General features: G+C 42.0%; 1 protein-coding gene across 2 annotated transcripts in view; it reads left to right on the top strand.

The window, feature by feature from the left end:
- The window catches only part of LOC130175415 (plexin-A1-like), a 260,949-nt gene that overhangs the window by 166,364 nt on the left and 69,688 nt on the right, over positions 1–24,897 (top strand). For both annotated transcript variants that reach the window (XM_056385882.1, XM_056385881.1), the window contains exons 10-12: positions 5,985–6,185; positions 16,708–16,804; positions 21,686–21,909. In XM_056385882.1, the coding sequence (XP_056241857.1) occupies positions 5,985–6,185; positions 16,708–16,804; positions 21,686–21,909 (522 nt within the window). The remainder of the gene's footprint in view (positions 1–5,984; positions 6,186–16,707; positions 16,805–21,685; positions 21,910–24,897) is intronic.

Here is a 24,897-nt window from a genome sequence, read left to right as displayed (position 1 = left end):
TTAGGATTGCAGGAATTCTGCAGCCAATACCAGCTGACATTGGAGGGTGGGGTACACCCTGGATAGATCACCCTGTCTTATCAGATGATGTATAGAGACAAGCATCCATTCATTTAGAGTCACCATTTAACCGAAACCAGCACGTGTTTGGATCGTGAGTTGAATTCTTGCCGTAAGGTGACGGTACTAACCACTGCACCAAAGCCGTCCTGAGAGTTTTATCCGAGGATCCTCAGTCAAAGAAGGTTGAACAGTCCACGGAGTCCTGCACTGCTTACAAAGGAGGGGCAGTGCTGAAATATCCACGATGATACCAGTTTATGTTTGGCCTCTGTTTGACCTCTTTTCTAGGGGTTTTTACATAAAGAGATTTAGAGCATTAACTGCATAGGCAACCTTTAGGGAGGGTGTCTGTTATGTGCTCTGAGTGTAGCAGGAATTGCCAGATGCTGTGATATACAGGTTGATAAAGCTCTCTCTCCCTTTTGACTTGTTTTCACTTGCTATAGGGTTGTAAGAGACAGACACAGAGAGATTAAGAAAAGGCTGTTAATGAAGAGTGAGAGAAAAAAAAACCACTCAGGAGGAAAAGGTGTGTCTAAACGGGAGAAAATATTTCAGGAGACCTTTATAGATACAGCCTTATGACTTGTCTGTGTGTTGATTGAATGCAGAGATCTATTGGGATTACGAGCATGAACCATTGCACATTATTGTGGTATTCTCTGGCGCATTGGAGTCAGTGTGTTTGTGTGTGTGTGTGTGTGTGTGTGTGTGTGTTACTGTTACTTTATGTTAGATTTATTCTCTAAGGGTGTAACTATATTAGTGTCTAAAACTGAGACATTGCTCAACAGATGACTCTTCCTCTCCTGGGAGATGTGGTCATCATATCAGATCCTATTCTTTCTTTCCTTCTGTGTGTGTGTGTGTGTGTAGCGGCACTGGTCGATGGGGTCTCGCCCCCTCCTTTCTGAAACGGTTCATTGGACTGTAACGCTAATCCGTGGGGACCCTCTACACTGCGGTGACCCCCTTGACACTCACACACATAGACAAACACACACAGACTCCCTCATCCATCATACACAGAGGTTGTCAGCACCTCAGCGAGTTGGCCTCATGGGTGACAGCCGGCAGCCAATCGGGGCTCTCGCCTCATCTCTGACATCACTGAGGATGCAATGTTTTCATCCTGATAGAAAGTAATTAGAAGTGAGGTAAAGAAAGTAAACAGATAATATGAGGACTTTAGGTGTGGCAGAGCCAGTTATAAATTAAGTAAATTTCATGGTTTTTTTTCTGTCTTTCATCCCACACATAAAACCTCCACAGCATTGAGAAAATTAAGCTTCATAAACATTATACTCCTACCTCCACATATAAGTTTAATGCATGTTGCTTATTATTTCACTCTGTCTCACTGTTGCTGTAGCTGAGAGTGAAGGAGGTAGGACGTGAGAAAAAGGAGGCTGTCGAATCGGGGGGGGGCAAGTCAGTCAAAGTCAGCCTGCTAGACAGCTGGAGTTCATGGCTGCGGGCATCATTATGGTTAAAGAACTCTGCAGTCAGCAGCTGGCCACCAGCGTAGTTAGACATTGATATTTGGTTGAATGTAGGTTGTGACTTCAGGTGCCAGATACAAACATGGGACATCAGAGTCACCACCTCCGCCACGACGGACATGCATACCATGGGCGCTGGTTGGTCACATGACTTGACGTCAGCACTCCCAGGCCTGGATCATTGTAACTGTTCCTTATAAAACCTTGTTTTTCATTTCATATTCAGATTCATATCATCCTGAGCCAACTGTCCAAGATCCGGCATCTGACAGCCGAGTCTCAAAAAAAAGCCAAAACCCTACACCTCCATAAAGCAAGGAAAAAAAATGTACTCGCGATTTATTATCAATCAGTTGATTGATTTGAATTAATTTCTTTCAGTTCAGTCAGGCACCCACTACAACCCGTTAGTTTGATCAGTGAAAATGCATCACCATTCAAATACGCTGCAGTATGTAGATAAGTAAGTGGCTGTATCACTGTCAATATCGCTGTGACTTGCAGCCCTCAGAAATCATATAGCGTCAGTTAACGTGTATATAATATGCAGCTGAAAATATAGGAGTGCTGCTTGAGGTACAGTGAACAGGCCCACAGACGCCAGAAGCAACTGACAGACACTCAATAGAAATTTTCTATTGGCAGTATGGAAGGTGAAGTGGAACTTATTTTTTTTCTAAAGGCTTACCTTCCCACCTTTGATCACAGTTTCTGTGTATTTACCCCCAAGGCTACTGTAAAACACTCCACAGGCCTAAGTGCACTCGCGTACTGCACAGCGCCAGAGGGTAAGATTGAGCCTCAGATCTGTGTGTGTGTGTGTGTGTGTGTGTGTGTGTGGATAGATGTGCATGTGTTTGATTTGTGTGTATATACTGTATTATGTGCAATTTGGGTATATGTATCTAGATATAGCATTGTTTGTGTGTGTGTGTGTGTGTATTGCTCGTCTGGGCAGCAGCTTGGATAGAAATAAGCGGTGTATATGACTCCCATGTTGCAGCGCTCCACCCCTGCCTCGCTCTGTTGGGAACTTGACCTTCTACACTCTCATGCCCGACTTTAATAAACGAGTGTATGGCTCCCAAGACCTCGCCTCGCCTCCTCATCTCCTCCCCTCCTTCCTTTTTTCGCTTCACCTCTCCTCATCTCGTTCTTATCCGCTGGTTTATCTCAGCTCATCCTCTGCGTCACTGTTCATCCCAGCCTCACGCCGCAGTAAATTCATACCACTTCTTTGGGTGTAGCATGTTTCCCAGTGGCCACCAGTGGCAGACAGGTTGTACTGGAAACCTCTACTGGTGTGGCAACAAAAGAGGAATGCATGCTCAGTCAAGTCTTCGGCCTGGATGAAATAAAGGTGGAAAAAATAGGCAGTAATGGGAGAGAAAAAGAGACGAGACATACGGAGAACATCAAAAAGATCAAGTGTGAGCGAGGGGAAGGAAGAAAAGAGACGAGTGAAAGCGAGGGATTAGAGGAATCCCCCAGGTAAAGAGATTGTTGCGACGCTATCTGATGCAGACTCAGCTCTGACACCTGTCACCACTCCTAATGAAACAGCTCCCACAATCCTCTGCTCCCAAATCTTTTGTTCACTCCCTCCCTCCTTTTGTGTGCGTGTGTGTGTGCGCATGTTTGTGTGTGTGCGCGCTTCCCTCTCTTTTCCCCATACGTCCTTGTGAAATTGTGTCTTTGTATTGTATGTGGGCCCTATGTGGGGGGGGGGCCTTTGTGTACGTGTGTGCATATTATTATGCTCCTCAGAGGGATGTGATGTTGTGCTTTTTATCCCGACTGATGCATCGGTAATATGGAACAGACCTTAGGAGAGAGAGAGAGAGAGAGAGAGAGAGAGAGAGAGAGAGAGAGAGTGTGTGTGTGTGTGTGTGTGTGTGTGTGTGTGTGTGTGTGTGTGTGTGTGTGTGTGTGTGTGTGTGTGTGTGTGTGTTGCTGAAGCAATAGGGACCAAAATGTGCAGAAAAGAGGCACAGATGTGAGGTAGTCTCTCTCTCTGTGTGTGTGTGTGTGTGTGTGTGTGTGTGTGTGTGTGTGTGCGCACGCGTGCGGCAGCCAGACAGGATGTCCATTCCACAATTGGAGCAGACGCTTGAGTTTGGTCTTTCCTATATTAACAATGACTGCTACTTTCAGACCAGATACTACCGTGTTACTAGTGCCATCTATCTAGTGACACACACACACACATATATATATATATATATATATACACACACACACACTTTCCCTCTTCCTGTCTGGGCTTTTTTAGTCCTGTTTTCCATTTTATTAGAGGCTAGAAGCAGTTCATTAGCGGTCTGTCGCCATCTGTGAATACTTTAAACTTTAACTGTCAGCCTCACTAATTGACAATCTGCTTCACTCTGCTCGCTGCCATTGATTTAATCTCTTCTCTGTCTCTCCCTCGATTCTTTCCTACGGAACTCATTGACAAAACATGATGATTTTCAGATTTTCTCGGACAGAAGCATTTAAACAACTAATTGTGAAATTAATAATGGCTTTCCGCCTTTATCTTACTGTCTGTATCACAAAGTTTGCATGTATGTTCGTGTCTTTCTATATGCCATCTCCTTTTTCAACTACAGATATGTTGAAATATAAAAGAAATAAACTTTTTAAATGTTCCATGGGACATATAATTCAACATCTTTGCCGTTCCACCCTGCGTCTTCCCATATGGCATCGACGCGTTCACCTCCGGCTGTGGGAGCGCGCTGTATTACAGCGAGGGGAGTAGAGGTTTTCTCCGGGTGCCATTATGTCCAAACCTCTCGCTCCCCTCCACATCGTCTCCTGCCATTCCCAGGCCAATCTGCAAGTCATTACTGACGCTCCATTACACAGTACCTCAGCGCAGAGTAAACTCATATAGAGTATGCGGCCGTCGGTGTGGTTTAACTTCACGTAGTCGTTCCTGATTAAACAGAATGCGGTTCCCACTGATTTATCATTGCAGATATAAGCGATTGCTACCCTAATAGGAAACCATGGTTTGCTTAATGGAGCTTTAAGTGGAATATGACCTAATTTATAAGTTCTATTTTGGTATTTGAATGGCCTTTATGATTGTTTACCGCATCTCCAGACGAACATGAAACACACTTTGGTGGATATAACTAGTTCGGCGGTAATTGCTGACTTTATGATATTGGAGAGGCTCTTATCCACTTACGCTGCAGAATGTCTTAAGAAGTCCCAGCCTTTTAGTCAGACTTAATAATAATTAGGATTTCCCACAAATGCTTTCCCCAGCATCGTAGAACAATGATCAGGTAAATCGCTCCAGTTATCAGTAAACCGACACTTAAATCAAGCGATTGTTGTGACTGTTTCTATCACGATGTAAAGTCAACACACTGAGACACAAAATCTGCAGTAGAGGTAAATACTGTAGCACCAATCCCCATACACAAATAAGACCTAATTGAATCTCATTTATTGAACCAGTTAAAAAACACGGTTTCGAAATACAAATTAATTCTGTGAGCCTGAGCGGTGATGTAGCACGGATTCCAGCTGACAGCTGCATATTGTCTTTTGATTTACTTTGGGCTTAAAAAAAGCCTTAGAGATTTCAATTATTTTTGCTTCAATTAATATGGTGCAAAGCTTCTATTCAAGCCAATTTTTTTTTTTTTTTTTTTTTTTTTTTATTGATTGAAGAGCTGCTGAATGGAAGTGCTGACCCCTCAGTCATCTCCCTCTCTAATCCTGAGACTGGAGCTGTTCTACAGTACAGCGCTGTGGAATTAACACTGTCCGTGTTTCTAAGAGACACTGCCTCTGGCTCTGTTTTTTTTTTTTTCTTTAGTCTGCGCTAAAAGAATTAGAATATCCTCTGGTGTATTCTTTTGGAGGGAAAAACATGCCTAAAATCCATAACGGCCTCATTAATGTGGAGAAGTGGTTGATTCCAAAATGACATGTATCCGTTTTGAAAAGTAACTGCCATATTCAATGTTCAGCGTTTCATAAATAGGACAAGAGTTGATCCTCGAGAGTGTTGATAATTTGTTAGTGGAGGTTATAGGCTGGTTGGCTGAAACATTTTCCATCATTGGAGCAAAGGAGGCTGGAATGCGTCTGGAGCAGCGTTGTACATGGTTGGATGCTCTTGGGAGGGAAAACATAAGGGAGTTCTGCAAGGTCATGATACCAAAATGCATTTGGTTCATTTGTAATTCACCATTAGTACATGTCAACTCGAATAAATCAGCCTGTTAATGTGTCTTGGAGTGCATTGGATCTGGATGTTATTCTGTCTTTGGATAAGATATCCGTTTTTCTATGTCCAGAACATTCTGTCCATCCATACAGGCAGCTCACCGAGAGCTCCCTCTTTCTTTTCCAGTCACGTCTCAGTCTCTTTATTCTTATTTTTTTTCTCATTTCCAGGAGTGTCCTCAGATCCTGCCCTCCACCCAGATCTATATCCCCGCTGGAGTTATGAGGCCGATCACCCTGCTGGCTCAGAACCTGCCCCAGCCTCAGTCCGGACAGAGGAACTACGAGTGTATCTTCCACATCCAGGGCAACACTCACAGCGTCCCGGCTCTGAGGTTCAACAGCAGCAGCATACAGTGTCAGAAGACCACGGTAAGACTGCAACAACTTCACGTCCACACAAGCTTTGCAGTTAAATTGCAGCAGCTAACAGCGGTGACGTCCCCTGCGATGTCTGTTGACCTGATAAATGTGAGTTAGCGTAGTGGATAAGGGGCTTGTTATTGACTGATTACCATCACAGCCAATCCTAATCAACTATCTCACTTCTCTGACCAGCCCCAGCTGTTTAATCTGTCAGCAGGAGCTCCATTCAGGACGGCCATACTGGTTCAACCATTAGGAGGCTTTACAGCTGGTTAGCTGCAGTGTGAGACAGAGAAAGCAGCAGTTATAAACCGGCGTGGTAAAGACTTGAAGCTGAGGCATATGACCACAGGGACCGACCGTCGAAAAGCCGCTCTCTCTTCATGCCCACTACTCACTCCTGCCTCTCAGCCCTCAGTCAAACTGTCCCAGCTAATGGGGAGCAACCATTTCAGCAATGTTAATTTCCTCAGCTCCGATCGAGGCATGAGACAGAGGGGAGGCATTTTAACGACACCAATTATGACTTACTTAACGAGACATATGATTAACATGCGAGCCGCACACCGCAGCACTCCCGCTCACAGTGATAGGTCCAGTAGCGAGTCCTCGCAGTTTTAAAAGGCAGCGGGGGGGGGGCGGCGTTTGGCTTTGGCAGCTTCACCAGTCGCCTTTTTCTCCAGCCTGTCACACACTTGTCAAGGGCTCCGGGTCATTTAGCCGGCTGCCGCATTACCACCGGGCTCAGAACACATCACTGATTTGTGGCCACTAGCTGTTTTTGAACTCTACCCAGTCACTAACTTTCTCCCCACAAAGGGAAAGATTGAGCTTCATCTTTGTGATACTGGGAGTCGTTTCTGCCTCTGATGTCGGATTGGTGACACAAAAAACAGTTACGGGGCACATTACTGAAGTTGATTTCCACATCGTAATGATGGCTCCTACAGCTCCTTTGTGTTTTTGGAAAGCTAATTTGTGCATATTTAGCCGCTTGTCTCTGTAATTGCTTCATGAAAGTGAGTGTTCTGTTAGATTTGACTTTTTGGGTTGTTATTACAGGTTTTTGTCAGATTTGTCCTCGGTGACTTGACTACTTAAAAGCCTCCTGAACAGAGAGTGAGCCGCAAAAATAATAATTGCTGTCAATCAAATTGGATTTTTGAAAAAGTTGGTCAGAATTCGGAGGCACAATTCCTTTTGCAAAATCAATTCTGGCTTTAACTATTGAATTTCTCCGTATACCTCAGACGTGGCGAGACCCTTTCCAACAAGTAAATCCTGACTTCCATCATTGACATTATAACACCAGCGCTTCCAAACTATGGTCTGCAGATAAAGAGTGAATTGCTTAAAGACAAGAGCTGTATATTATGTTATTTTTGTTCACTCTCTGTTGGATTTTAAGTGTGTTCTGAAAGCCTCCCACGCCTCCAAACACCAGCACTTACTCCGGGAAATAGCAGTTTGCATCCCCAGTGTTTGATACACTCACATTCACTCATTACTACAGCAGTACTATACAGCTGAGAGCTGCTGATGCTGGAGGACAGAGACCTTCCTCAGCAAAGACTCACCGGCAAAACCAAATGGATAAACACACACACACACACACATATGCACAAACATCAATTTCTTCACTCCTCAGTGCACTTTAATGTTTAGTAAAATACCAACGCTCTCAGCAGGAGGCAGGAAAAATAGTAAATATACAGGCCCCAACACAACTTTGCAGCTGTTGATGAAGCTAGACATAAGGGTGTGTGTCTATGTGCGTGTGTGTGTGTGTATGTGTGCGTGTGCGCCCACATGTGCACATCCATGTGTTGTTGCGAGTGAGTAAGCCTCCTTCTCTCCACCCCCCACCTCTCTCTTCGTCAGGTGGGACTGTGATAGGATCCAATTAAGGGAGCTGTAGATAAAATGATGATGAATTGCAGTGGTGTGGTAGACTGACGGACACAACCACACACACACTCACACACACTCACACACACAAGCCTGGTAAACCACTTAAACAGACCAGAGGGAAGCAAAAAGACAAAGAAAGAGAGAGCCAGAGAGGAGGTGAGGGAATTAGTACCAGACAATGACGATGCAACAAAGAGTGCGATAAAGGAAATAGAGAGAGGGAAGAGATAATGAGAAGAACAGAGATGGACAGAGGGAAGGAGAGACGGACTAAGCCCAGCAAGCAGACTAGGGGAAATAAACAAATGAGGAAGAAACAGATGGGGAGAGAATGTATGTGGAATATAAAAGATGTGCATGTCTGAGAAAGTGATGCTGAAAGAAAACAAAGTCATGATCCGTGCAAAACTGAAACTGCTGACATGAACTAGAACAGCAGAGGGTGGAGGGACAGTTGGGACAATAGGGGAGCGGTTACAAAGTACCGTATACCTGCTCAGGTGGACTGTACATTGCGGTACTCGAGCAAGTAGAACCTGAAAAAAGCAGACGAGGAACCCGCAGCTACTGTTGCCCATGTATGACCTCACAGTCTAATATAAACCTAACATTGACATTATGTTGTAAACTCTTGGCTGCATTTTTTTCTTGCAGTTGCGGGCATTTTCTCAGACAATATGAACACCTATTAGTACGCGCGCATTGGACAGTGTTATCAATCACAGTCAACAAACCACATTCAAATTCCGTCAGCGTTCTGCCAATGTATTACCGTGGCGTGTTGATGCAGTTTGAGTGCAGATTGATTTGAGAAGTGTACATTGCATTTCCTCTGTAACTTAAATCAATCAAGCATTTTTCATGTCTGCTGTGTTAATCTCATACCATTCGGAAAAGGGAAACTCCACCAGATTTTTACAGTAAGTGCACGTCAGTCGTTATGAAGAGTAGTACTCTGATGCAGCTCTGATGATGTCAAGACAATCAAGTTGCATTATGGGAAGTGAAGCAGGTTTTGAAAGCACAAAGCTAGGGACTAAAGCTGAGGATATCTTGGATTCTGAGTGCACTTTTAAAGCCGCATTAATACTTTTTGTTTGTTTGCTTTTATTAATTCTATAGCAGTTTCCTGCATCTGGAAAAAAACAAAAATGATGAGAGCAATAAGAATGAACCAAATCAGTCAAACTGAGGGCATCATAACAAAAACCATGAACCGCAACGTGGCGAAACGTTCCATAGAAGTGAGAGCAAAGAGGATAATTCTCTGTGGATCCATCCGTACAAACGTCCTCTTTCATTTTACACATTAATAATATTATAATATTTCATCCCAGGTGTAAATGTTTTCTTGCCTCCCCTTCACTAATAATAACTTTCTCATATGTAATAATCTGTGTATTTTAGGGAAGAAATATGAGAGTGAAAAGGTTAACACAGAAGCTCAACACATACAGCAGAAGATCCCTCCATGATTGAGAACCTGCACACCAGAAACCATTGTATTCAGTATCCTCAGTAGGCAAGTGTGTGTATATGTATCACAGCTGGCTGTGACTGGGACAGTAGAGTGTAATAAATCACAGAGAAAATTAGCCAGCAGTAGATGTACACTCATCCATTTAATCTTACTGTCTCTTTGTGCATTATTTAGCCCCTCGCCAAACACTGAAACATTGAACTTGCATACTCAAATACACCAGGGACCCAAAGTATGCATGGATGTGCAGTGGGATGCTCACAGGAAAACACACGCTGGTATACACACACACACACAGACACACACAGACACACACATACTCACAGGCACGCACAGATAGGGTGCATGCAAGCTGTGATGATACCTACTGGTTTTCTTCATGGACAAACACACACACACACACACCCTCCCCAGGGGTTTGGAAGCCCAATGTGAAGCAGACATATGGAGATTCTCCACATGATCCTCTTCCTAATCATGTGGAGCAGACGGAGACTGTAGCATCAGCAACAACCGGCAACCTGCTTTACATGATTTATTACACTGACACACATAGGCTATCAAATGCTGCGCGTGTGTAACTGTGTGTATGAACTTACCACTGTAAGTCCATGCATCAGGCATGCTAGTGAGCGGCACAGTACATTTTTTTGGAGGATGACAGGCCGTGTGTCTGTGTGTTCACAGAGCAGAAATTGGTGTTGAGTTGGCACCGGTCTAGACTGTCCCTGACTTTCACAAACATGCTCCATATAGCACACATGGTACCTGTGCAGTATATAGAGTGCACTATACAGACGCGCATGTTCTTCTGCAACACTACCTCCTACAAATTATATTTATCGAGTAACTAATTTGCCTTGCCAAGTGTATTTTGCAACAGACATTTCTCATACAGCATAGGAGTCACAAGGAGGAGGTCAATGATGATGACAGTATAAAACAGAAAACATTTGGTCAACATAGAGAATTATATTTGTCCATATTTGTCCTTTTTCCAACCTGGTAATCTTTCCCTGACCTGAACCAAAAGCTTTGACTTACCTAAATATAACCACAAGCACCTTGCTTGTGCTTCGGTTTGCCAGGAGTGTTTTTATTATTGGTATCAGCGGTGGGAAGTAACTAAGGTGAGAACTAAAGTGCAGAACATGATGAATGTTATTTACTGAAGAACTGTTACTTAAGTACAAACTTCTTGGCCACTATTGGACTTTTTATTCCACTGCATGTATTTCACAGTTAAGTAAAGTCAGTTTAATTTAGCGCCAAATCATAACAGAAGTAACCTGAGGGCACTTTTCATACAGAGCATGTCTAGATTTCTTTATAATAGTTACACTTGTACATAGTTACGAGTGTCTTTCAGAAGTCTATTTGTTGTAAACTGTTCCAACAAAAGTTATTTATGGTTAAATTTAAATAATTGTTTGAGACCCGAGGAGGTAAAACTGTCCATTATTTATATAAAACAGCAACGATTAGAGAAAAGCCTTAAAAATAATTGAATACAAATGTGTATTAATTGTTTTTGTGGCTTTTTCTTCCCTTAGATTCATCTCATGACCTTTCAAAGGGTTACTTTTGATATTTTACATATCTTTCGCTGACAGTAGGAGCAGGATTGAACATTGATTTTACAGTATATTGTCTCACTGATACTTTTATTTACATAAAAGATCTGAGTGCTTCTTCCACCGCTGTCAGGGTAAGTAAATGAAATCTGTTGGCAGCTTGCAGATAGTTCCAATATAAACGTTTGGTCCTCATGTTATTAAAAATGGATCAGGATAGCTTTATGTTTCTTACAAAACACATTTGTGCTAATTAGTTGCACATTTTCCTCTGTGTGCTTATTACAGGGAATCACTAATGAATAAATTACAGCCAAAAACGACACAGACTTAGTGCAGAAATGAAAGTGTCAGGTGAAGTGTGAAGAATTATTATTTGCATTTAAAAAAAAAAATTGTATTCATCCATTTGTGGCTGTACAGTATCTGCTTTAGTGCACAAACAAAAGAAGCTCAACTGAAAGCCCCATTGAACTGATATTGGGGGGGGGGGGGGGGGGGGCTTGTGTGTGTAAGTGTGTGTTATAGCCGTGTATTTTTAACACACGATATCCTTCAATGTATCCTTCAACATGACTAATTACATGAGGGTGACCTGCACATGGACGCGCACGCATATGCACACACCTACCCCCCACTCCCCCACCACCACCACCACCACCACCACCACCACACCACCACCACCACCACCACCACCACCACCAGCCAGCTGCTCTGTTTTGTTAACATTGGCAGTTTTCAGTTCACTCAGACATTCAACCATGTATGCACACACACTCTCACACACACACACACACACACACACACACACACACACAGTAGCATATCTATTCATACAGTCCATGGAGACATGCAATCCATGGAGACGATTCATGTAGCGAGAGAATAAACGAGTGCAGGAGCAGATAACGAATGAACCCGAGCCAGGCTGGTGTGTTACTGTAATGAGGCCAGGGACGGCTTTGTGCTCACCTTGTACTTTTTACACCTCCTCCCCTCCCTCTCCTTTTTTCTCCTCTTGTCACCTCCCCTCCCTCCCTTGTCCCCTCTTAATGCCCCTCCTCCTTCTCTCTATACTCTCCTCTCCTTTATCTCCTCCTTGTTTAAACTCTCCTACTCTCCTCTACTGTTTTTTTTTTGTCCCATTTGCTCTTCTCTCCCTCTTTCTGTCCTTCCTCTACTTCTTTTCCGCTTCTCATTGCCGCTCCTCGTTTTCCACTTTGCCCTCTGTTGCTTCCTAATCTCCCCTCCTCCTTTCCTAATTCCACTACTCTCACTTTCCCCTTATCTCCTCTTTAGCTGTCCTCCACTTTTATCCACCCAACTTTGCACCACTGCATCCTCTTCGTTTTCTCCTCTCCTCTCCTCTCCTCTCCTCTCCTCTCCTCTCCTCTCCTCTCCTCTCCTCCCCTCCCCTCCCTAGGGGGGCCTACACTATGAGTTGGCTCAGGTAGATTAATTACATGCAGTGACATGGAGGAGCTGGCCAGAGGCTTCAGTAATGAGTCTGATTACTCATCTCCAGCAGCTCCGGACGCTCAGGGGAGGGAAGTCAGGACAGCAGGCCAGCAGAGGGGCCTCTCAGTAGGGAGAGAGAGAGCAACTTTTACCTACGGGGCTCCTCCAATAAAGAGTTTTTAACAGCACTTGTGCCGCCACTTTTGAGATCAAAGCTATACCAAGAGTTATCGACATTCTGATAGTCAACAGCTGTTCAATCGGTAAGTGAAATATGTGAGCATTTCAAACAGAAGTTATAGTTTCCTTGAGGAGGAAGCCATACCTTATGTATGCACACTGCTATAATCGGTTGTTCCAATAAGCTGCAGGCAAACATGTAATCTCCAGTAGACCAGAGGAATGCCTAGTATGGAAGAAATCCTACATGGAGGCCAAAGAGGTAACCCAGAGTGGGATGGCTGAGAGACAAAAACATAATTAAATGCAGGAAATGTGGGAAAACACAAGCATGGATAATAAATCATACAAACAAAAGACAGCTACAGTTCCTCATTAAGCCATGAGAGACTGCTTATGTTTTTTCTAAAGAAAGATGAATTTAGGTAAAGCATTCAGTTGGTTCCCAGCCTGTGAGTCAAAGCAAGAATGAGGTGAAGCTGGAATGGATTTCTCAAATGGCTTTTTTATTGGTCAAGCATTTGACTTTATCTGAGGAGGTTATTAGCTACAGTTTGATTCCAGTACATTTATCAATATATTGGTTGAGCCACGCTGCTCCGTCTCTTCTTCTGAGGCTCCAGAGGTAGCAGGTACAAGTACAGACGAATCACATTCGCTGTCACTAACATGGACACATCATTTACGCCTTTATACACACTGGATAAAATTGTATGGTGACAAATATTTAAAAACAAGCTGAAAACTGTCAAACAAGTGAAAACATTCTACCGGAGGGAGATAGATATCCTTTGTTTTCCTGCTGCAGTTAAAGTCTTGAAACAAAATAGAAGGTTTTCAGTATTTACTATATTTCAGCAGCTAGTAGGCTACTGTGATAAACACCTTCCAGTGAATATGATGCTGTGCGAATCCTAACCCTGCTCCTTTAGCTTAACCTCTTGTCCCAAAGGTTAAAGAGATCCCCAAAACATTTTAGTCTATGATAGTCATCAATCCATCGAGTCAGAGTCTAGTCCCCGTTACCTGAGTCCCGAGTCAGCTTCACTCTGGCGCAGTCAAAGAGCTGACGGACAGATAAAAAGGTTTGCATTAAACACAAATGACACCGCTGAGATTTTAATTACTGTGTGACACAATAGCCAACAGATTCATTACTAACGAAAAAGAGTCCTCTGAATGCGGTCATCGCTCCAGTCCGAGTCTGTCATGAAAATAAGGACTTGTGTCAGACTCCTGAGTCCGAGTCCTGGACTACAACACTGCACTCAATCTCCAAAACACTCATCCTTAAAAATGTTGCCATTTTGTAAAGTAAGGTTGAAGTAGACATAATGGCTGTAGGAGTATCATTAGATATAATTTCATGCCATCGTTATTATCAAATTGTCTGTCATTTTCAAAAGATGACTGTTCATTTTGGAATAAAACTCTATACATTTCTGTCTCATTTAGACTCCTGTCTACCCAAAAAACTTACTTACTTCCATTGAGAGGATGAACTACTACACAGCGGCTTAAAGATCAGCGCATTGTTGATAAAAATGTAATGTGGACTAGTAAATGCCTTGTTCTTGAAAGTGGAATCCTACAGTAATGCAAAATGCCTGAATCTAAAACCAGCTGCCATCTTGCGCTGCTAAATCTCTGAAGAAACTAATTTGTCAGAGGTCAGAGTCGAGTAATAACTGGTGACTGACAGGACCAGTGTGATAAATTAAAAATGAATATTGTTAAATTTTACTGACATAATGGTTCCCCAGAGAATGAATCTTACTGACTTTGATTATCCCTGACGTTTCCTTCAGCACCATCATGAGGTTGACATTGGGGCTTTCAAGTGAAATATCTTCAAGATCCATTGGTTGGATTGCCATGTAATCTGGCAGCCCTCAGGATGACTTGTAATACCACTGGTGAACACCTGATTTATTAATCTAGTGCCATCATCAGGTTGATAATTTCACAATGTCCAATACTTTGGTTTGTGACAAGGAATCTACAAAAGTGATGACATTCCAACCAGCTTCAGCTGCCCTTTGTGCTACTTTAGCAAATATTAGCATGCTAACACGCTAAACTAAGATGGTGCACATTCGTGAATAAACATAAGCATGTTAGCATTGTAGTTGTGCTTGCTGACATTAGCACATAGCTCAAAGCACAGCTGTGGTATAGTATAGCCTCACAGAGCTGCTAGCGCGGCTGTAGGCTCGTCCCTCTGCTGCCTCTTCTCCTTTTCCTGAATTTCCTTCAGTATTGCATCAGCTGACAAATAATCTTTTACTCCCAAGCGTGCCCCGGGAAGCGGGGTTAGACAGCGGGTGATGCTTGGTGTGACTGGTGGCACGGTGTCGCGGTGTCACACTGTGGTTTGTGTCGGCGTTTTAAACCATGTGACGGTATGAATAAAGCATGATGTGGCGGGCAGCGGGGTGGGCAGGGAGTGACAAGAGAACAAGCTCACCCAGTGTTTTGGTGATGGCAAACAAGTCAAAACCCTTAAAGTTTAATGGGGGCCTCGCCGCGGAGAGAGGAGGAGTGGTATGTGGGCACATGTGTGTGTGTGGGTCCTGTGGTTTCACCGGGGATACTAGCTGCCATACACAGGTCTTTAGCCGGTGGGATGTAATAGTGATGCTAATAAAGTCAACAGCCTACCTCATGTGTGATGGATTAGAGTCACACTGAACTAGTGGGAAGGGAATAAGACCAATCAGCATTTCCTTTGTGGCGAAAGAGTGTTTTGGTTGAATCCCTCTCCTCTGGAGCTGCTGACCTCCCAGAATCCTGTGGTTTCGCTGGGCCGCGCTTCCCTTAGCTTCTCACTGTCTCAGTAGAGATCCAGACTTCCCACATCCCTTCTTCTTATGTGGCTGTTTACAAAGTCTCCCTTTCTTTCTTTGTCCTCTTGTTTATGGTCTTCTTTTTCCTCCTTTGTCTTTTTAATTCATCGCCGTGTTTTCGAGGCCCTAAGCTGACCTGAAACCATCACTGATCTGAAATAATGCCATGTTTTTACACGTATTTCAGTAGCTTATATACTTTGCCGGTACACAGACGACCCATGCATGTCATGATCCATTTAATCTAATAGCACCAGCCTTACTGATTTCATTCGAGTCTGTGTCAAACACATCATAGCCTATATGAGTATCATTTTCCTTCCCTCATATGTTTGGCATTTTAGTCATGGAACTGCATTGGAAGAAGAGAGTGAAGAGAAAAGTTTTGACTCTAAGTGTGTGTGTGTGTGTGTGTGTGTGTGTGTGTGTGTGTGTGTGTGTGTGTGTGTGTGTGTGTGTGTGTGTCTGTCTCAGGCCCCGTTGCCCATATGAGCCGGTCGATCCGTGTCTTCCAAATCCAGTGTGTCAGAGAGCAAATTGGAAATGCCAATTTCACTTTACACTGCCCCGTATCTTATCTCTCCCTTACCCTCATCCCACCACTTAGCTCATGTGTAAATGAATAAGGTCCTCTCGCACGTCCACCGGTGTCCGATTCCTGTCTGCTTTCACCGCTCCTGACCACCCCCTGTTCCTCTTCCTCCTCCCCTCCATCTTCTTCTTCTCTTCTCCTCATCCTTTCCCCCCCATTTTCCTCTTGTCACCTGTCCCGTCCTTTCTCCCTCCATCCTGCCCCCCCCTTCTCAGCTCCGTCTCTATTCAGCCATGCCCGTTCAACTGTAACCCATCTGTTATTTCTCTGTGTGTATTTATGAAATATGTCTGTTTTGGTGAATATGGATTTATGCATGTGTTCATGCTCGGACTGTATCACTGTCTGCAATGAACAAGCCGGGGCGAATCACTATGCAAATGAAATAATATCTCATACAATTCCCAATTTGCATTGAATCCATTATAAATCAACCATTTTCTTACACGTTTCTCTTGCCCTCTCTCTGTTTCTGTGTCTCTCTCAGTACGACTACGAGGGCGGTGACATCAGTGACCTGCCAGTCGACCTCTCCGTGGTGTGGAATGGAAACTTTGTCATTGACAACCCGTTCAACATTCAAGGTAGAACATTTTCTTTGTTGCTTGGCCAAATTTGAGCCGCCCCTGCTTGTTTATCTGTCGGTAATGATTTTCTGTGAAGCAACAATGCCGTGTGCAGTGTTTCCCCTTCATAAGAAATCTGTAATTTCATTTTTGACAGCCATCAGGGACAAAGGTGAAAGTGTACCATTAGTTTGGAAAAAACACTGTTCTCGTCTCAGGGATAAAAGAGGGGCAGAGGGAGTGATTGATGGATGGCAATGATAACAAACAAAACATCCAACACAGAAATTAATAGGGATGGATGTTAGAGAGGAAGATAAACAAATGGAGAAAGCGATAGGCAGAAGAAAAGATGAAGAGGAAGAAAGATGGGTGGATGACAGGTTGATAAATGCACCATGTAATGGCGGGGGGTAGATGAGAGTAAAGGGAATGATAAAGAAAAACAGAGAGCGACATGGAGGGATGGCATTTATTATTTTTAATCGCTATTTGTGCATGAAGTGGAAAACAATTACCAATTCTAAATTCTTTATCAAGTGTAATATATTGGGTGGTGGAGGCTAATGATTTTAGACGTCCCATTACACAAGATAATATAAGTCTTGCTCTCAAGTGTGTCATAAAGTCTTTTGCTCTGAATTTGCATGTCTAGAGTCAGATTAACTAACCCTCCCTACTCTATTCTCCTCTGTGTTTTTTTTCTATTTCATTCACCATTCATTTCAGTCTTAAAAAGACACACATGCACATTTTAATCTTACATCCTTTGTGTTGTATCTGACCTCATTTTGATAAATGTCAGACATGCAGTTCATTTTGCAGATTGCTTGGAAATTAGTTGCTTATCGGTCATGACCTAATTCTTCTGCCAGTGTAATTTTGTTTAAAATGTGCTCCTTTAAGCTTTTCTGCGGGTCTGTGCTGCGAGATTCTCTCCGGGGGATTAAACATCCAGTGTTTAACATGTGCTGAGAAGTATTGTGGCTGTCACAACAAAATAAATAATCCCATTTCTATTCAATCGAGTAGATGGATCCTATTCTATATTGTTGAACTATAGATTTGATGACTGTTCCTAATCAGATAAGTATTCAGCTGAGCAACACAGGTCTAAATATAGCAAATACTTTATTCAGGAGTATCAGCATTTATAGAATATTTTAAGATATAAAGTTGTATATAGTTACAAAATACTGTTAGTTTTGTACTGTTCTGTTTATTGGTAAAATTAGATAAAATAAGTGACAGTTCGGCACATTTTGCCCGTTCGGTTTGCTTCAATCATGCCAGTGTGAACACTGTCAAACTCGAAGTTCAAAGAAGCGTGCAGAAATTGCATTGAGTCTCTTCCAGGTAAACTCGGGAGCAGTTTGTTTGAAGTAACTGGACCAATTGAGCGGTTGCTTTAACTAGACTATGCAGTGCTGATGATGCAGGATGTCAGTCGCTCAAACTGTGCAATAGAGGAGTTAACTGTCAGTCCATATAACTTCATAATTGCTCCTTTCCTGAGAACACAAAACCTACATGCTAACAACGTGTAATTCTTAGCCATGCTAGCAGTATGTCATTCATCCCACCACATCAGCTCAGACTAAAATATCTGAACAAATATTGGATAGCTTGCTGTAGAAGTTTTCATTTTCCCCAGACAAATGGCTGCTATTGGCGAGCCTCTGACTTTTCATCTAGCGCCACCAAAATTTGTTGAGTACTTTGGTTTGTGCTGGTTTCTTTGAGCTGTACTTTGTCTTTAGTTCTACTATTAGCATGCTAACACACTTAGCAAAGATAATGAACGTGGTAAACATTACACCGGCTAGTCATCAGCATGTTAGCATTGTCATTGTGAGCATGTTGGCTACTTATGGAATCGCAGAGTGTTATTTGTGACTTAGTGCTTAGTAAACACCCTTACTCTTTGTCTTTGGTCAGGACCAAGTGAACCAGACTACATGTGTGAAAGTGACCTACTATACCTTCTTCTTCACCTTCTTTGAGTCGAAGTGAAGCAATGACTGACCCGAGCTTGACCTTTTTTCATAAACATGACATATTATAGATTAGAGCTCAACCAGCAATCAGGATAGAGATACTGTTCTGCTACAACAGGCGTAAAATACATTTTTGCTTAACCTTTTCTGTCTCTCATTGCTGTCATTTAACAATAAACTAAATTTAGTAAACAATATATCACTTGTCTGTATCTGACATTTCAATATACATAAACAATATTCAACAATATCTAGTTAAAAGTGAATATATTAAGACAGGAAATGGGACTGAAATACAGCCGAGGGAATAAACCTCATACTGTTTGAAAACACTCTCCCGGCTATTGTTGTGGCACCTCAAAATCCACAAATTTCCTCACAGCTCCCTGTTGATATTTTGAAAATGAAGTGTTGCTGAAAACAGTGAGCTGTGAGGAATTGTGGGGGCGCTCTTGCGTGCTGTGACGAGAGTGTACTTTTTTTTTTTTATACAGGTTATATGGGGTTATCTGGATGACTTTGAATAAAACTCATCACAGCGCTTTTGACATCCATCTTTCCAATATGAGGTTTTATACAGCAAAGTTATCCTGATAGCTCCTGCAACAGGCCCCAGGGATGTGTGCCACAGTGAGCGCTTTGCATGTGACAGGATGGTGTGGAGCTCTGAGAGTTTTGGAGTGTGAAATCCAATGAACTTGTGTGTGTGTGTGTGTGTGTGTGTGTGTGTGTGTGTGTGTGTGTGAGTGTGAACTTGACAAGTATGTTATGACTATGAGTGAGCAGTACTTGCTTCTCGGCTTTCTAGGTGGCAAGGAATTTATGCAGGAAGCATCCCAGGCCAATGGAGGGTTTCTCAAAAGAAACCGAAGACAGACTTCTGAAACAGCTGGCTAGGTTATGGATTAGTAATAAGAATGAATCAACAACCTTATCACACCCCAATAGATATATTATGGTTATTTTGTTCTAAAGCCTCACAGAATACCCATTAGGATTATACGAGTTCAATGCAATGCTTAGTGTTGAAGGTCTAAGACTCGTTAAAAACATGCATTATAAAACCATCCTCACTCATACAAATCTCATAAAGACCTTCTCCTTTTCTCCTCCTTTTTCTCTCCATCCTTTATTAATCCCCTCCCTGCACCGTCCCCGTCTTTTTCTCTCTGAATTGGAGCTGTATTATCCGTCTGAGGCAGAGCTGCTCGCAGCTGACCCGGTTTTGCCCCGGTGTAAAGTGGAGATGTTAATGTTAATTAAATCATTCATTTGGTTCAGATTAATTAGTGTCGCGCTACTTTTAAGCTGAGCCGTGGCTAATCAGATTAGGGCGAGCGAAGGGCCGAGGCGGGCAGATGGATCCAAAAGACGCTCGCTTTGAAGTCCGGCCGCCGTATGTCTGCCGAGAAGGAGGTGAAGGGAGGAGATTCTTGCATGCTCTGTTGCTCTGTTTTTTTTTTGTTTTTTTTTAAACCCCCTCCCTATGTTTTTCCTCTTTACTTCATTTCAAATCTGTTTAACTGGTGTGACAGCAAACAAACCTGCCTGCAGGTTTTGGTAATATCAGTATCAACAGAGATAATTATGATAGAGATTAGCAGATGATAAATGGTAACAAACAAAAATCAAAAGATCTTATCCATTTACCGGTACATTTTCTTGTCTTGTTTGCATGTGACCTCCCCTCCTCCTGTTTGTTTTTCTCATTCTCTGTTGTTTAAGGTCCCTCTTTCACCTCTCTCCTTCATTTCCTCTCAACCTCTCGCTTTTTCTGGCTCTATCTGTTTCCTCTGATTCTCTCAGCCTCGCGGGGCCTCACCATCTTTAAATTCATAACAATTCTTGTTGCTGTTTTGTTAACAAGCAGAGCTAAAATTTATCCTCCCCCTCTTCCCTGTTTTCTTTCATCTCCCTCCCCTCTAACTTCTCAGGTGTTTGAGGTTTTAATTATTTATTTATCTATTTATTTATTTATAATTTTTTTACTTTTAATGACTTTTTCCACTCTGCAGAGTTGAGGGAATGGTTTTATACACAACAAATTATCAATTCCCCTGTTGGCGTTAGAAGACATTACCTGTTGAATTAATTTCTGTAATATCCCTCTAGGTCTCTTGTTCATGTTTTTTAATTTTTTTTCTCTATTTATCTGTGGAAACAGTTCTCTCATCGTCACAGCCTCAGAGTGGTAATAATCACCTACTCAAGGTTTTAGGTGTTATGTGGGTGATTAACATTCATTTATGCCGGTCCTTTGCTCTCTGTGAAGCTCACAGACACATAAACACCTGATTACTTTTTTCTTGCCACCGTTGCTTTTTTTTTTTTTTTTCAAATTAACAACTTACAGAACTTAATGTTCATCAAAAATAAGAATTCCCACTCCAATACATAAAGTAAATTTCCCAACATAAAGCTACTATAGTTCATGCATTTGAATTACGCTACACCAAGTTAATTGCTATATGGACATGTATTTAGCCAGCTTTAGAAAATCAACAAAAAACCTCTTTTCCTCAAAGGTATTAGTGCAGAAAGATGAAGAAATGTGTAGAACTGTACTTGAAAGTAAAATTTAAAGCAATTGTTTGACACTTTGATAAATACACATATGTGTTTTCTTCCATGGAGTTAAATGAGGACATCTGCCTGTATGCTAAATATCACGCGAGGTACTCTGTTTGAAAAGCTGTAACATTACAAACATTAGATAATGGTAAAAGAAACTAAATGAAATAGTGGTGTGACTTAATCTAAAACACTGTGTCTAACTAAATCTAGTCATGCTAAATTAGCTGGGTTAGCTTGCCAGTTAGTGACTGAATGACGTTTGTATTACTTCATCAACTTCAGTTATGTTATATGTGTCTCTCTCCCACTCTTTCTGTTTCCCAACCAGCTCACCTGTACAAATGCAGAGCGTTGCGGGACAGCTGTGGTATGTGCCTGAAGGCTGACCCCAGGTTTGAATGTGGCTGGTGCGTCCAGGACAAGAAGTGCTCCCTAAGGCAGGAGTGTACCGGTGGAGGAAATTCCCACCTCCCACTGCAGCTGGCTGAAGGTGGAGGGTGGATGCATGCCACCTCTGGAAACAGCCGCTGCACCCACCCGAAGATCACTAAGGTAAGTGTGTGGCAGCGTATGTTTGAGATACCACCACTCACCACATACTGAGTAGGGTGCAAAATTTACTGATTATGTATTTTCAGGCATCGCTGTATTTTTTTCTGTGTGTAGCTGCAAGTTGACAATTGTCACTTTATGACTGAGTGTGAAACATTTTCATTTCTATGTCTATGGGGTCATACAGATTTTCTGTTGTATGTGCATGTGAGAGAGCATGAATGCAATCCATTACTCCCATATTGGTTTCTGAACTATTCTGTGCTTTCATACTGTATACATACTCAAATCTAAAAGGTATTCTGCCTTTTTTTCAAGTCTCTCCCACACAAATGCACCCAAGAAGAAAAATATTGCTATACACAAACTCACTGAGCGCCTTTTTTTTCCCAGTTAATGGAACGGTTGCCAGGTACACAGAAAGAGAGTGCTGAGCCTGGCTTCCTTTCACACACAACTGAGTGTTTTCCAAATCACAGAAAAAGTTCCACTTTGTGGATGAGCTGACATGATATAGACAACACTTTTCATGAGCCAGTGCTCAAAAACATACAGTTAGATGCTACCTTGACAGGTGATGGGAAACCAGCATGAACCCTGACCTCTTTGCTATGGTCAAACAAAATATACCCAAAGTCCAGCCACACATCAGCACACCCAACAGTGCCTGAGCTAACATGTAGAGTTTAAAACCTGTGGGGGGTGCGCTTCCAACTGAAAAATCAGTCGTTTTTCGATTATATTACAATGAAGTATTCTGCCTTTAAATAGTGCCCTATTTCCTTTGTTGTGTTTCAATTGCTAATTTAGTTTTATGTCAATTCATTAATTATGGACAATTAAATGATTGAAATGATGAAAATTTTTTTGTACTGAATTAAAAAAGCAACAAACAAGATGCTCTGTATAGGATTTTAGAAATACAAATAAGCTGCTGTAAATACCACAAACCATTATAATAGGACCAGTAATTATATATTTACAATGCAGAAATAAAAGATAAACTGAACTCAGAAGCTTCTCTATGAAGAATATTTCAATATTTCAGGCTACTGTACCGAACACGCTGAAAACAGCTCCAACGTTTTTATATTAGGACACACAAACTTCTGTACTGCTCCCACTCTAATGAAACTGGCTGCGGTGACAGCCACTTTGGCTATAGCTCACACTTTTTTCGGGATGTTGAAAACAAAACAGTCAGTGCCAAATTTTGCAAATATCAACGAGTTGTCCTTTTTTTTCCTCTATGATCAGGATTTGTGCAAAAGCAAGAGCAACAGTATTTTCTCATTGTTCATTTTACAGTCATGAAAAATAAAGTGCACCATTTGCTTTGTCTTGTTCTTAATTTTAATTTTTTACAAAGTTTAAACAATGTGTGGTTTTCAAATGTAAAGAAACATGAACTTGAATCGCTATTGCATCTGACTAGTGGATATTATTAGGTGAAAAGTGAAGGCAGTATGAGCTGAGACTGTGGAATCACCAGTAAAACTGGCTCAGATTCCCTCCAGTGTTACATTTCTACAGTCACCCTTAAAGAAAAGCAGCGCTGCTTCTTTGAGCTCCACATTATAATCTCGTCAACTTGTGAGGAGTGTGGAGTCACCTGCGCAGATCCGAGGCTCGTAAACCTTGATAGGCCGTTGCGTCAGCTCTCTTTGTTGAAGCCCCCGTGGTCATGAAAGCCCTACGTGTCCTGAACTGAGAATGAAAGCTGCTCTATTTTAATGTGTTGCTATTAAAACACACACATGTTGGGACCTTGTACCTGCCCTTGGCACAGAAATGGTATTATTACTCACTGTTACATCAAACTGGTACTCTGGAGACAGGCATGTAAAGGTTTGTTTGGTATTGATTCCTTTTTGTCTTTTAGTTATGTTCATTTTTGTATGATGCTGTCTCTCTCTGTATTGATGTCTTTGGAAGACTTGCCTCAGTCTGTTATAGATTTCAGATTCATTCATGTTGGTTTTCTTTACATGTTTTATTTATTTTTGATTGTGGAATTTTTATTTTCTTACCTGCCTTTCTTCCTATCAGAATCTCAGTGACTGTTATAATCTAAAAAAAGACAGGAAAACGGTAAAATTATATATATTAACATATTTCTTTCAAAGCAGGTACAAAATGTGAGAATATTCCCAGTTGGTATTATCTATCTTCATTTGTTTTTAAGAGCAATAAGACTCATTAAAGCCTCAGTTCTTGATCAAATGACTGGAGACAGTCAATTTCTTTTTTCGTTCAATTTTCTTTTTTACGCTCATTGTCTAAATATCATGAGAAAGTCTTTTGACTATATGTCAATGTATGGAGATTTTGCCTCTTGATACAAGGTAAATCATGTTCAGGCCGTGCAATAGGGTGAGAAAATACTGTTGGATCATGGGTAGCGTGATTCCAAGTTTCTGCCTGTTGATCTTACAGAACTGGTAACACCACTGACGTGATGTAATGTTATAACCCTTATTGCTATACGTTGGTCTGGATAAAAGAGTTAGCTAAATGTCCAACATGTGAGAGGATGACGAAATTAAGTCATTGACAATGTGATGGAGCAGAGGACGAATAGAAAGATGGAGGAATTTTCTGCTGTGTGTGTGTTTGTGTAATGGTTGTTGTATGGACACAAACTGACCATCCATGTGAGTATACGTGCTTGTATGCATGTTGAAGTGAGCCTGTGTGTGTGTGTGTGTGTGTGTGTGTGTGTGCGTGTGCGTGAATGCTTGCAGCATGTTTGTTGTATGCTGTAATAAAGGCATGCATAAAACATGCACACACAAATAAAAAAAATGTATCTATCAAGAACAAAGTTTATTCTGTGCATTCATGAATCAGTGTGTGTGTGTGTGTGTGTGTGTGTGTGTGTGTGTGTGTGTGTGTGTGTGTGTGTGTGTGTGTGTGTGTGTGTGTGTGTGTGTGTGTGTGTGTGTGTGTGTGTGTGCGCGCGCGATTGGGTCCACAAGGGCATGAGAA

Source organism: Seriola aureovittata, chromosome 9 (assembly GCF_021018895.1).
Source record: "Seriola aureovittata isolate HTS-2021-v1 ecotype China chromosome 9, ASM2101889v1, whole genome shotgun sequence".
In the NCBI taxonomy this organism is placed as follows: Eukaryota; Metazoa; Chordata; class Actinopteri; order Carangiformes; family Carangidae; genus Seriola; species Seriola aureovittata.
The sequence above is the reverse complement of the archived record's forward strand: the minus strand, read 5'-3'. Positions and strand labels throughout refer to the sequence as shown.